Below are 14,821 nucleotides of genomic sequence, written 5' to 3' on the forward strand. Positions count from 1 at the left end.
AGTTGGAGTCTCACTCTGTCGCCCAGACTGGAGTATAGTGGCCGCTCCCGGCCACCGCAGTCTCAACCTGCTGGGCTCCAGCGATCCTTCCGCCTCAGCCTTCCAAGTAGCCGGAATTACAGGCATGCGCTACCATGCCCGGCTAATTTTTTGATTTTATTGTAGAGATGAGGTCTCGCCTGCCCAGGCGGATCTCGAACCCACAGGCTCAGGCAATCCACTCACCTCAGCCTCCCAAAGGCACAGGATTACAGGCTGAGCCACCGAGCCCGGCTTTTTTTTTTCTTTTTTTTCTTTTTTTTGAGTCATGGTCTCACTCTGTCTCCTAGGCTGGAGTGCAGTGACATGATCACATTTCACCACAGCCTTGACCTCCTGGGCTCAGGTGATTCTTCCACCTCAGCCTCCCAAATAGCTGGGACTCCAGGCACATGCTACCATTCCCGGCTGATATTTTTATTTTTTTTGTCGAGACAAGTTCTCACTATGTTGCCCAGGCTGGTCTTGAATTCCTGGGCTCAGGCAGTCCTCTCACCTCATCCTCCCAAAGTGCTAGGATTACAGGCGTGAACCACCATGCCTGGCCAGAAATCTATATACTCTTCGATATTTTTCTTTTCCTTGTTAGGGAAAAAAGCAGTTTCTTTAAACTATATATTTTTTCTTTTTTATTAAAAATGCTTATGTAGTGACTGCAAATTCTAAACATTAATAGGAAAAATTAAGATCTCTCAGAAGAGAAGTTTTAGTATAACTTCTCTTTCTGCTGAAATCAGTCATATTTAAAGAAAAAGGACAATAAACACCCCTGTTCTTATTTACCCTCATACCATCAAGATGGTATTACAGAAAATCTCTGGATGGTCAGATTTGCCTTCCACATTTGTTAGGGCTTTGTTCTTTTTTTTTGCTGCATGGCTTTGCTGTGTTTGTAATTTATGATAAAGACTGTTGTGTTAACTTAATTATGCTTGCTGCTAATATAGTTAGGTTAACACAACAGTATTTTAGATTATGAATTCATTGAAAAATATAGATTGCTTTGTCAATGTAGTTAGCCACAGCACCGGACTGGATGTGTTTTTACCATAACATAAACATTTGGCTAGGTGCGGTGGCTCACACCTGTAATCTCAGCAGTTTGGGAGGCTGAGGTGAGAGAATTGCCTGAACCTAGGAGTTCAAGACCAGCGGAGGCAACATGGCAAGACTTTTTCACTACAATAAAAGCAAAAAATTAGCAGGACATGGTGGCACGTGCCTGTAGTTCCAGCTACTTGGAAGGCTGAGGTGGAAGGATCAACTGAGCCCAGCAGGTTGAGGCTACAGTAGCTGTGATCATGCCACTGTACTCCAGCCTGTGTGACAGTGAGACTCTGACAAAATAAACAAAACACAACACAACAAAACAAACCGCACATTCACATATGAGGGGGTACCCCCAAAATCCCGGAATTATCTAAAAAAAATTATCTTTTGGGACCTTGTATTACAGGCTTCCCCCACTAGTTAAGTGTTCTAGCAACCTATTGGCATGAGAGTACCAACTAGCCTTGTTGTGAGGGAAGAAGCATCCTGAGTTGTGGCAAACAGGTGACTGATTCTTCCACCATGGCAATGTACCTGCCCATACCATGCTGAGTGTTCAGCAGTTTTTGACCAAAAAACAGCATGACCCTCATACTTTACCCTCCCTGTTCACCTGATCTCGCCCCTAGCAACTATTTCTTGGATGAAAAAATCCTCAAAAGGAAATGTTTACCAATGTGAAAGAGGTGAAACAAAAAACAGCAGAAGCACTAAAAGGCATCAAAATTGACGAGTTCAGGAACTGTTTTGAGCAGTGGAAAAAGTGTCTTATTAGGTTATTGCATCAAATGGAGAGTCCTTTGAAGGTGACTGAAGTGTGAATATGTAAAAGTAAATATACAATTTTTAATAATTTCTGTTTTGGTTTTGGTTCCCCCATATGTACATACGTGTGTGTATATATATGTATATATATATAACATACAGCAAGAAGACTTAATGCACTTTTCATTTCTGAAAAAGTGTAATTTTTACATTATTGTAGTTAGAAACCTGCTTCTCTATTTTGCCCTTAGGAAAATGGAGTCTTTTAATTTATACCATTCAAAGCACTTTTTTGTTTTATTTAATCCAGGCAATCCCATGAGATAAATTGGGTAGTTGATATTGAGTTTATTTTACAGGTAAACCCAGGGAAATTAAGCCTGGACCTCCGTTTCTTATTTATACAATAGAAAGGCTGAGCACAGTGGCTCATGCCTGTAATTCCACACTTTGGAAAGCCGAGATGGGAAGATTGCTTGAGTCCAAGAGTTTGAGACCAGCCTAGGAAACATAGTGAGACCCTCAACTCTACAAAAAAAGTAAAAAAATTAACTGGATGTGCTGGCATGACCTCGTAGTCCCAGTTACTCAGGAGGCTGATGTGGGAAGATTACCTGAGCCCAGGAGATTGAGATTGTGGTGAGCTATGATAATGCCACTGCATTCCAGAAAACAAAAATTCATACACTAGGAACTACATATTAAATTCCATGCTTGGATCTATTCAACAATATAGTTATGGACCAGAAATATAAGCTAGGACTCTGATATTTAGTGAGATGAACACCCAATAGATTATACTCACCTATTGACTATATTATTCACTCTGCTTCCTGTAATGTAGCCTTGTAGATTCGGGACACCAGAAACAGCTTTATAAATGTTGTTGTTATTTTAAATTGCAAGCATTGTGGTTATATTTACTGAAACTTCACATCCACAGAATATAGAGACCAGTATATCTGTTAACAGTTGAAAATTGAGACCCATCCATCTCTTTATAGGTGAAAATTCTGACAGCCACTAATACTTAACATTTTGGTATGCAGAAGTTTTCTTTGAACAGATCTGTCATATCAAGACTCTTTTGCTAATAAGGCTCTTAGATTTTCTAGTCTGTTATAAAATTGTTCTTGAATTACTTACTGTATAAGTGCAGAAGGGCTTTACATTACTGTTACTTCACAGTCACTTTTTAGTTTGAGTAGATATTAAGAGCTTTAATCTAGCCATTAGTATTTACTAATGGTTCTGTTGCCATTATCTTAAAGTTGTACAGAAATAAGATACAATTTAGTTTTGCAGTGTGTTAGCTGATTGCCATAGATCGATGTTTACCTTTGAGAACAAGGAGCTAGAGAAAGTAGTGTGTGGGAGACTAGGGGATTAAGTTGTAGACTGGCATTTTAAGAATATTTTTCAACTTTTTTGTTAAACTAGTGTTTATTAACTGTATTATCAGTGTTTTGTAATTATTACACAGGTTTATAATAGTTATCACTGCTAAAGGAAGTGTTAGGTAACCGCTTATAGTTGGCTGTATCTGCCTCATTTCTATCATTTTTTAAAGTTACCTTGTTTTGAAATTCTTTTTCTTCATTATAATTTAAATAAATAAGAGGATGATAATTTATTTGTAAAAGCCAGTGACCAAATATAAAGGAAAGGAAACAAATATTTGTTTGAATTCTATATGCCAGATGCCATACTAGACCCTTTACAAATGTCTAATGTACTTTTCACAAAAGAGAAAACTAATGCCATATTTTAGGAGGCATAGGAGTGGCTTTGCTATCTTTATAAATGCTTTAGTGGTTTACCTGTAAATATCAAATGACATTTTTGCGTCAAGAGGAACACATTATTGTTTTCTTTTTTGTTATTATTTGAAAACCAGGCACAGAAAAAATCAGAGATTTGAGGTCTTTGCTTAAAAAGTTGTTCTAGTATGTGACAAGAAAATACTTTGCAAAATTAATGAAACATGTTGGTCTACAGTGCAGTTCCCAAAGATAAGGACAGACAATGTTTTAAACTACGCCAAGGAATTGATAAGAAGATTGTTATCTATGTACAGCAAACAACTAATAAAGAACTTGCCATTGAAAGGTAAGCATTTTTAGTAAATTTAGCTTAAATATAAATTTTATCTTTTATCTATCTAGTGGAGTAGTCATAAATTGTATTTTAAAAAAGTATTTGCAAAGTATTTTGTCCCATAGGAAATTCTTTTGTTTGTTGAAGTCAATGCTTCATTACTTTGAAATAGCTTCTATATATCGTAGCTAATATGCTAACATCAGCTATGTCATAATAAAAAGCAAAGAGAATTTACTGATCTTAAAGAAGGATTATTATTTTGGCAACAGTAATTTATTGATCATTCTGATGTGTCCTTTTTTCTATCAGTAGGAATTTTTTTCAAAAATAGCCTAATTTAAACATTCTTTTGTTCATCTTTTTGTCCAAATTTATGTCAGTTCTTTTTTTGCAGGTGTTTTGGTCTTCTCCTTAGCCCAGGAAAAGATGTACGAAATAGTGACATGCACTTGTTAGATTTGGTAAGGATTTCTTTTTCTTGGAAAGTCTTATACTATTTCTTCAATAAATGTTTCACTTTATCTCATCTAAATATACTGTTAAAATGTGTTTATGAGCCGGGCTCGGTGGCTCAGCCTGTAATCCCGCGCCTTGGGAGGCTGAGGTGAGTGGATTGCCTGAGCCCGTGGGTTCGAGACCCGCCTGGGCAACTTGGTGAGCCCTCATCTCTACAATAAATCAAAAATTAGCCGGGCATGGTAGCGTGCATCTGTAGTGCCAGCTACTTGGAAGGCTGAGGCGGATGGATCACTGGCGCCCAGCGGATCGAGGCTGCGGTGGCCGGGAGTGGCCACTGCACTCCAGTCTGGGCGACAGAGTGAGATTCCAACTCAAAAAAAAAAAAAAAATGTGTTTATGCAGGTGTTCTTGTAAGCTATAAAACAATATTTTTTAAAAACTTTCTTATGAATTGGGGGTCTCATTCTGTCTCCCAGCCACAATCATGTGTAGTGGCACAAACATGACTCACTGCAGTCTCAAACTACTGGGCTCAAACATCCTCCTTTCTCAGCCTCCCAAGTAGCTTGGATTACACACGCATGCCACAACATCTGGCTAATTATTTTTGATTTTTTTAAGAGATAAGGTCTTGCTGTGTGGCCTAGGCTGGTCTTAGACTCCTGGGCTAAAGCAATTGTCCTGCCTCTCAAAGCTAGGATTACAGGTGTGATCCTAGCCAAAACAATATACAAAGAGAAGGGAATTTCCTTATTCCTACCTTGCTATTTACAAGTCTAACCTTGGATAAGCCTTGGTTTCTTAACAAGCCTTGGTGTGGTGATGATAATGATTTCTGTTTATCTGTTGAGTAGAGTTGATGGAGAATCCAAAGAGAATATTTTTCAGAGACTTTTTTTTCTTTTTGAGCTGGATTCTCACTCCATCGCCCAGGCTGGCATGCAGTGGCATGCTTACTGCTACCCCAGCATTGACCCACTGGGCTCCGGAAGCCTTCCAAGTAGTCGGAACTACAGGCAGGTGCTACCATGCCTGGCTAATTTATGACTTATTGTAGAGACAAGGTCTTGCCAAGTTGCCTGGGCTGGTCTTGAACCCATAGGCTCAGGCAGTCCACTCACCACAGCCTCCCAAAGTGTGGGGATTGCAGGCTGATCCACTGAATTCAGCCTATTAGAGACTTCCTTACAGACTGTCATATGCTTTACCAGTAGTAGGAGGTATTAGTAGTATTCCTATTATATGAAAATATTTTCAAAACTAAAAATTATATAGTGATTATTTACTTGACAGAGGAATTCAACATAGGATTTAGGTCATGAATTTTCCTAATTTTTATATAATTTGATACAATTTATAAGCATTTACATGTAACTTCAGGACAATTGTGTAAAATTGACACATCTTTAATCATAACTGATCATTCACATATACTCCTACCTTTGTGAAAATCTGATCCTCTTTCATATTAATATATTTTTGCAAATCCTAGTTTTTAATTTCAACAAGATGATGGTTAGCTATTGTTCATTCACTTTGGCAATGAGGTTTGTTTTTACTCTTTTCTCTAGGAATCTATGGGCAAAAGTTCAGATGGAAAGTCCTATGTTATTACTGGGAGCTGGAATCCAAAATCCCCACATTTTCAAGTCATAAATGAAGAAACTTCTAAAGGTGATGCAAATTGATAACATCATGAACAAAAATTTTAGTCCTGTGAAGATACCCAAACCTTAGGGCCACTTGCTTGACCACTATTTAGTGTTTATCTAATTCTGGTGAAACCAAAGAATTTGAATAATTCTTGAGTTTATTATAAAATTTGATCTATATATAAAGTATCATTTTGTCTGCTTATTTTTTCCTTTTTCTTCTCCTCATCCTCTTTCTTTTATCTTTCTATGTATACACTTATTTATTTACAGATTTCTAAGTTTTATTTTTGTAGAGAGATGATCCATGCACATAAATGGTTAAAAGTTCAAAGAATATATAGAGAAAAATAAGTCTACGATAGTCTCCAGGGCTCCTCTCCAAAGGGAGTTACTGTTTGCACTTTCTTGTGTAGCTTTTTGGATATTCTATGCATAAACAAATTTTTTCAAGATACTTCATACTCTTTCTGAATGACATTTAATAGCTGCATAATATCCCAACCTGAAAATGTTTTGTTACTTGCTTAATGAGTGCCTCTTATTGTGTATTTATGTTTTTCTCCTTCTATTTTTTGGTTATTAATAGCACTCTAGATAAATAGATAAAGGATATAAATAGTTAAAATGTATAAGCTACTACTGTTAACCAAGTTTAAAAGTTGAAAATTTCCCGTGATGGTGAGGGTGGCATAAAGAAGCCATATGCCATTTTTGCAAAACAGATTGACAGTACACTTCCTTAAGCTTTAAAGTATGTACTACTGTCACTAATTCCACTTCTTGGAGTCTACCCAAAAAAAGAACTCTCAGTACAGAAAAAAAAAATATTTAAGAGTAGTGATCTGTCTGATTAGATGTTTTTTTAATTGATAGCTCACCTTAAGATGTCTTCAAAGTTTGTAATAAAAGTAATCACTTTTATATAATCATATGAGCAAACATATTTCTGTCTTTTTGATTTGCTTCTTCAATCTTTCTCTTTCTCTAGATAAAGTGCTGTTTATGACCACAGCTGTTGATTTGGTAATAACAGAAGTACAGGAGCCTGTTCGATTTCTCCTAGAGACAAAAGTTCGCGTTTGCTCACCTAATGAAAGATTATTCTGGCCCTTCAGCAAACGTAGTACTACTGAAAATTTCTTTTTGAAACTAAAGCAGGTACTATGCCTTTCTATAAATATAGAGGAGGACTAAGAAAGGAGAAATCACTTCTGAGGCTGATTTATCATTAATTTAAGCTATCAGATCTTTAAACAGTTATTGTATTTGAAATATATTAAGAGGAAAATTTGCCATTTTTATATTTATGTACCTATTTATTATTTTTGTTGCTTTTCATTTCTTCCTGAAGATCCATATTTCCATTTGATCTCATTTATCTTTTGCATGGAGAACTTATTTTATCATTTATTTTAGTGCAGATCTGCAAAAGACGTTATCTTAGACACCTTTATCTGAAAATGCCTTTTTTTCACTTTTATCTCAGTAGAATATTTTTACTGGATATATAGGATTCTGGGTTAACTGTTTTTCAGCACTTTAAAGATGCCATCCCACATTATATGTTTTTTTGTTTGGTTTTGTTTTTGAGTTGGAGTCTTACTCTGTTGCCCAGGTTGAAGTGCAGTGGCATGATGACGGCTGTCTACAGCCTTGACCTCCTAGGTTCAGGTGATCCCTTTGCTCATGCCCCTCAAGTAGCTGGGACTACAATCGTGTGCCATCACATCCGGCTAATTTTTTTGTACAGATGAAGTCTCACTATGTTGCCTAAGCTGTTCTCAAACTCTTGACCTCAAGTGATCCTCCTACCATGGCCTCCCAAAGTACTGAGATTACAAGCTTGAGCCACTAGTGCCTGACCTGGCTTCCATTGCTTTTGTTGAGAAGTCAACATTCATTTATATTATTATTTCTCTGTATGTAATATTATATTTTTATTATTTTAATATTATATATTTTCTCATTGGTTATAAGGTTTTTTTTTAATCTTTGGTTTTCATACATTTAAGTATAATGTGACTAGATGTGATCTGTTTATCCTGTTTGGAATTTGCTGGACCTTTTGAATTTTGAATTCATTTTTTTTAAACCTAATTTGGGGGAAATCAGGCCAGTTATATTTTCAATTTTTTTTCTGCCCATGTCTCTTTTCTCTCCTCTGGGATTCTAGCTACACATACTTTAGATCCTAAGATATTATACCACCAATCTCTGAGACTCTATTTTTTTCCATCCTTTTTTCTGTGTTTTTTTCTTAAGTGGTTAGTTTTCTGTTAACAGATCTGAAGTTCATTGACTCTTGTCATCTCCAGTCTGCTATTATGACTGTGTAATGAATTTTTAAAAATTTTTATGTTATACTTTTTGTTTCTATAATGCCTGTTTTTAAAAATGGTTTGTTTTCTCCTGAGATTTCCTTTTTTTAAAAGAAAATATTTTTGAGCAAATTTTCTTTTACATTGAGTCTAATTACTGTCTAGCTACTCTAGAATTTTGACTGCTGATTCTCACATACTATGATTCACATTTCTGTTACTTTATCTGCCTTATAATTTTGGATTATATGTTGTTAAACATCTTAATCGATACATTATCGAGACTCTGGATTCTGTTATGTTCTTCTGAAGAGTATTTTTTTTTTAATCTGTTCTTCTAAAGAATATCAGTGTGTGGTTTTGTTTTGTTTTGTTTTTATATCTGACAGTTAAGTTAATTTGGTCAAAGACAGACTTCCTACTCTGTCCTGTGGTGGACACCTGCTGAAATCTGTTTCATTCTTTTATCTTATCTTTGTTCCCAGTTGAAGCAATGTGGCCTCCAGTTTTTGCTTTTCTTTGTAGCAAAACTCTTTGGAAGAAATCAGGATCACCAGTGACCCGAATTGCTAATCTAGGTCCTCATCTAACTTTGATGTAAATTATTACTCTCTTTTCTTAAAAACTGTTCTTTCACTTAGTTTTCAGAACATCTCAAATTTAACATATTCAAAAAGGTCTCATCTCATTCCCATCTTAAAATGCTCTACCTACCTGTCTTTCATATCTTAGTCCATGGACATCTTCTAATAGTTGCTTAGACCAGTAATTTTATTCTTTATTTCTCACACTCCATATCTATTCAAGAAATTCTTTTTGACTTTCAAAACGAATCCAGATCCAGTCATTCCCCACCACTCTAGATTTTGTTAATCTTTATTTGAATCATCAGTTTTCACTCAGTTAGCTTCTTTATTCATCATGCTGTTTCTGTCTTTGCCCCCTTATGATTTCTTCTTAACATAGCAGCCTATAGTCAGATCATACCATTTTTCTGCTCAAAACCCTCAATCCCTATTTTATTCAGTGAAAGTTCTTATCTTGGCTTACCGTGCCTTACCTGATCTACCTATTACATCATAAATAAATTTCTCTCTTACTCGTTTTCTCTTTGTTGTTCACTCTGCTCTAACTACACTCTTTTGGGACTTTACTATTAACTGTTCCTTCTGCCTGGACTATTCTTCCTCTAGATCCCACTTACTAATACTCACTCCTTTGGATCGTCACCAACTTTTAAGTCTTTGCTTAGATTTGCTTCTCAACAACTCACCCTTACTACCCCATTTAATACTGCAGTTTCCCTACTACTCCATTGGTGCTGCCAATTCCCCAAATGATATATTTTTTATTTTTTTACCAGACTTTTGCTTTCTGATACATAATATGCTTATTTTATGTTGTTGTTTTTAAAATATTGTTTGTTATCTGTTTTCCATATGAGAATCCTCTGCTAAGGCAATATTCTTAATCTGTCTTATTCACTGATTTATTTCAAGTACCTAGAACATAGTAGGTGCTTGAAATAAATATTAGATTTTATTTACATTGATTGTCCATTATATAAAATTATAGTGTTGTATGTGGACTTCCTAGAATATACTTTTCCATAGTTCATTTTTTGTTTTTATAGCAATAAAAATTTTGATTCCAGTGTAGCCAACTTAACCCTATTGGGTATATTTGTATATAGAAAATAAATAGCAGAAAGAGAGATTTCTTTCTAGTGTTGTCCTAAGAGACAAAAGGTAAACTTGAGTATCAAACACTAGTATCTCAGTTATTCATTATGGCAGAAACAGAGGATTAGCATAGGGTCTTCATCTAGAATTTAGATTTGGAATCAAAGTATATGGACCACTAGCTTCTTGCCTTTAACAAGTTCCTTCAACTCTGAGTCTTGGTTTACTGAACTGTAAATTGGCAGCATAGTAGAATCTTCCTAATAAAGTTATTGTGACATTTAATGACAAGCTGTGCAAAATGCCTGAAATAGTTCCCAGACAAAGTATGTTCTCCCTACATTTTTGCTATTATTATTGAGAGGGACTGTGAAACCTCTGTGAGACACAGGATTAACAAAAAACTAAGTCTTGAAATCAGAACTGCATTGATTATTTATATGGAGGATCAACCCCAAAGGTAGAAGGCTTTAGAAATTAAACCAATTTCCAAACCTCACTTTGAAATTTTAGGGAGTGAGAGAAATAATCCTTAAAAGTTTCTAGACCAAGAGATCGTAAATAGAAATTACTTGTATCATTCTTTCTCACTAAAAATATATATATATATAATATTTTGTGTGTATATGTATGTGTTGGGGCATTGCTCTGTGTGTGTGTGTGTGTGTGTGTGTGTGTGTGTGTGTGTGTATGTGTGTGTGTGTGTGTGTGTCTGTGTCTGTGTGTGTATGTGTATACTGGGGCCTTGCTCTGTCGCCCATCCTGGAAGTGCAGTGGCACTATCACAGCTCACTGCAGCCTCAATGTTCTGGGATCAGGTGATCCTTCTGCCTCAGCCTCTTAAGTAGCTGAGACTATAGACATGCCATCATGCCCAGCTAATTTTTTATTTTTTATTTTTTTGTAGAGACAAGATCTTGCTATGTTGCTTAGGCTGGAACAGCTTCTTAATTAATATTTATAGTATCCATTGATGTTCCTTTCCCAAATCAGTTGAGTTCATTCACATTTTCAGTAATAATTACAGGGCTTTCTTATTTTTTTTAACATTCGTATGTTTGTATATATATGAATATCTTACTAACAGTAATATATTTAATATGTTTGCTTAATCTTTATAAAAGGTTTAAAATATCAGTATTGTAATACATAAAACTATTGAATGAAGTTTAAGATTTTTATGGAACTTCTTATTGTCCTTTGAATATGTTCCACTAAGATTATAAAATGGGTACTATTTAAAAGTTACTTGGAATAATTTTTTCATTCTGGTTCTGTTACCATTTGTTATATAGTTAGGTTCATTTGTTTTTATTTTTTTTTCAATGTAGGGGTTTTGTTCTCTTTCCTTTTTCATTTATGTTTTGAATGTGTAAAATACATGTTTGCTCAGAATTCTTGCTTTTATTTGTATCCCCTTACTCTCATTGACCCCATAGGTTGTTATTATTATTATTGGTTTCTGGTTTATCATCCTAGTTTTCTTTCTGTGAAGATAATAGAATTCTCCTGTATATTTTATCTTTTGAAATACAAATTGACTAGGCTTGGTGATTCAGCTTGTAATCAATCCCAGCACTTTGGGAGGCCAAGGCAAGTGGATTGCCTTAACCCCTGGGTTTGAGACCATCCTGGACAGCTTTGCGAGACATTGTCTTTACAATAAATCAAAAATTAGCCAGGCATGGTAGCGTGCACTTGTGGTTCTGGCTACTTGGAAGGTTGAGGTGGAAGGATGGTCTGAGTCCAGCAGGACGACACTAGGGTGGCCATGAGTTTGCTACTCCACTCCAGCCTGGGCAACAGAGTGAAACTCCAACAACTACAACAAAGATACAAATTAGCATACTGTGCATATACTGTTCTGTACCTTGCTTTTTTTTTCTTTCTTTGAATCAAAGTCTCACTATCGCCCAATCTAGAGCAGTGGCACGCCTACAGCCACTGTAGCCTTGACCTGCTGAGCTCAGGCTATCCTTCTACTTCAGCCTTCCAAGTAACTGGAACTCCAGATAACTTTTTTTATTGTAGAGATGAGGTCTCCAAGTTGCCCAGACTGGTCTCAAAATCCTGGGCTCAGGCTATTTTCTCACTTCCCAAAGTGCTGAGATTAGAGACCTGAGCCACCACGCCCAGCTGTGCCTTGTTTTTAAATCTTAATATATCCTAGAGGTCATTCCACATCAGTATATAGAGATTTCTTCATTCTTTTTTTTTTTTTTTTTTGAGTCAGAGTCTTACTCTGTCACCCAGGCTGGTGTGCAGTGGCATGCTCACAGCCACTCCAGTGTGTTGACCTACTGGGCTCAGGTGATTCTTCTGCCATAGACTTCTAAGTAGCCAGAACTACATGTGCGTGCTACCACGCCTAGCTAATTTTTTTGATATATTATAGACATAAGTTCTCACCAGGTTGCCCAGGCTGGTCTTGAACCCCTGGGCTCAGACAGTTCTCTCGCCTCGACTTTCCAAAGTACATGGTTTACAGACTTGAGCCACCGAGCCTGGCCTCGTCATTCTTTTTTGATGGCTACATAGTACTGTGGTGTTTCAATGAATTATGGTCTTTTCAACAAGTATTCTGTTGATGAAGACTGGATTTTTTTTCAGTAACTTGCTATTCTAAACAATGTGTTGTCAAACTTAAGGAACTAATTGTTGGGGCAGTGGTATCAATTTAAGGGTAGTTTTCATTTGTCTTCTGATGAATAAGGTCAACCTTTTTTTTGGGGTTGGGGGTCTCATTTTGTTGCTGAGGCTGAAATGCAGTGACACAGTCATGGGTCACTGCAGCCTTGAACTCCTGGACACAAGTGATTCTCCCTCCTTAGCCTCCCAAGTGGGTTGGACTACTGTCATGTACCATCATGCTTGTCTAGTTTTTTACGTGTTTTGTTTGGTTGGTTGGTTTTTATTTTATTTTTTATTAAATCAATGTTTTTTATTATGATATTGTGGGGTACAGTTAAGGGTTAGGTATACAAATATGCTTCATTCAGGACGCCTTGTTGATAACCTGTGTCTCCCCATCCCCAGAGAGATGTTTACTACCATTAGTCCCATCCTCCTTCCCCCCAATAGTTTCCCATCACTGTCAGTCATTTTCTTATGGTAGTGCGTTGGATGATCAAGATCCACTGTACGAGTGAGAACATGTGATACTCAGATCTTTGTTTCTGTGAGAGGTCACTCAGTATTATAGACTCTAGTTCCATCCAGGTTGCTGTGAAATTCATGATTTTGTTCTTTTTTATGGCTGCGTAGTATTCTATCGTGTATATGTACCACATTTTTAAAATCCAGTCCTCTTGAAGGACAGCATGGTTGCTTCCAGGTTCTTGCTATTGTGAACAATGCTGAGATAAACATATGTGTGCAGGTATCTTTTTATAGAGTGATTTGAGTTCTTCGGGGTATATTCCCAGTAGGGGGATTGCAGCATCATATGGGAGGTCGATATTTAGAGCTTTTAGGAATTGCCATACTGCTTTCCACAGAGGTTGCACTAGTTTACACTCCCACCAACAGTGTAGAAGTGTTCCCTTTTCGCCACACCCTCTCCAGTAACTGTTGTTTTTTGAGTTATTGATAATTGCCATTCTGACTGGAGTTAGGTGGTATCTCAGTGTGGTTTTGATTTGCATCTCCTTGATGATTAGTGAGGTTGAACATTTCTTCATGTGTCTTCCTTTGTGAAGTGTCTGTTCATATCTTCTGCCCATTTTATAATGGGTTTGTTTGTTTTTTTCTTTTCAGCACATTTGGGTTCCTTGTAGATCCAAGATGTTAAGCCTTTCTCAGACCTGGAGTTGGCAAATGCTTTTTCCCAGTCTGTAGGCTGTCTCCCTGTCTCTCTTGATGGTTTCTTTGGCTTTGCAGAAGCTTGTCAGTTTAATGAGACCCCACTTGTCTGTCTTATCTCTTATGTCCTGTGGGTTTCTGGTTTTGTTCAGGAATTGAATGCCAGTTCCAATTTCCATGAGGATATGTCTTTCATTTTCTAAGGTACTTATGGTTTGAGGTTTTACATTTAGGTCTCTGATCCATTTGGAGTTAATTTTTGTGTATGGGGATAGATAGGGGTCCTGTTTCAATATTCTACATGTGGTCAGTCAGTTTTCCCAGCACCATTTACTGAATAGGTTCTCCTCTCCCCAGTGGTAGGTGGTGGAGGCTTTGTCAAAAATGAGTTGGTTGAGAAATTGAGGTTTTGCTTCTGGAATCTCAATTCTATTCCATTGATCTATACGCCAGTTCCTATACCAATACCAAGCTGTTTTGATGATTGTAGCTTTATAGTAAAGTTTGAAATCTGGTAATGTGATACCACTTGCTTTGTTTTTTTTGCTGAGGATTGTTCTGGCTATTCTGGGTCATTTGTGTTTCCATATGAATTCCTGTGTTGTTTTTCTAGGTCTGAGAAGAATCTTGCTGGTAATTTGATAGGTATTGCATTGAATCTGTAGATTGCCTTAGGTAAGATGGACATCTTCACAATATTGATTCTTCTAATCCATGAGCATGAGATATTTTTCCACTTGTTTGTATCATCTTTGATTTCATTGAGCAGTGTTTTGTAGTTTTCATTGTAAAGGTCTTTCACGTCTCTGGTTAGTAAGATGCCAAGGTATTTCATTTTTTTTTGTTACTATTGTTAATGGAACTGTGCTTTTTACTTGGATTTCTGTTTGCTTATTATTGGTGTAAAGAAATGCGATTGTCTATTGCACATTTATTTTATATCCTGAGACGA

General features: G+C 36.5%; 1 protein-coding gene across 1 annotated transcript in view; it reads left to right on the plus strand.

The window, feature by feature from the left end:
- The window catches only part of LOC103265066 (rab GTPase-activating protein 1), a 62,341-nt gene extending 53,395 nt beyond the window's left edge, over positions 1 to 8,946 (plus strand). The window contains exons 7-11 of the mRNA XM_021714846.1: positions 3,853 to 3,963; positions 4,349 to 4,415; positions 5,985 to 6,087; positions 7,057 to 7,226; positions 8,872 to 8,946. Coding sequence (XP_021570521.1) covers positions 3,853 to 3,963; positions 4,349 to 4,415; positions 5,985 to 6,087; positions 7,057 to 7,226; positions 8,872 to 8,946 — 526 coding nt within the window. The remainder of the gene's footprint in view (positions 1 to 3,852; positions 3,964 to 4,348; positions 4,416 to 5,984; positions 6,088 to 7,056; positions 7,227 to 8,871) is intronic.
- Positions 8,947 to 14,821: the final 5,875 nt, after the last annotated feature.

The sequence above is a fragment of the Carlito syrichta genome, unplaced genomic scaffold (assembly GCF_000164805.1).
Source record: "Carlito syrichta isolate Samal-C Ts95f unplaced genomic scaffold, Tarsius_syrichta-2.0.1 Scaffold305825, whole genome shotgun sequence".
In the NCBI taxonomy this organism is placed as follows: domain Eukaryota; kingdom Metazoa; phylum Chordata; class Mammalia; order Primates; family Tarsiidae; genus Carlito; species Carlito syrichta.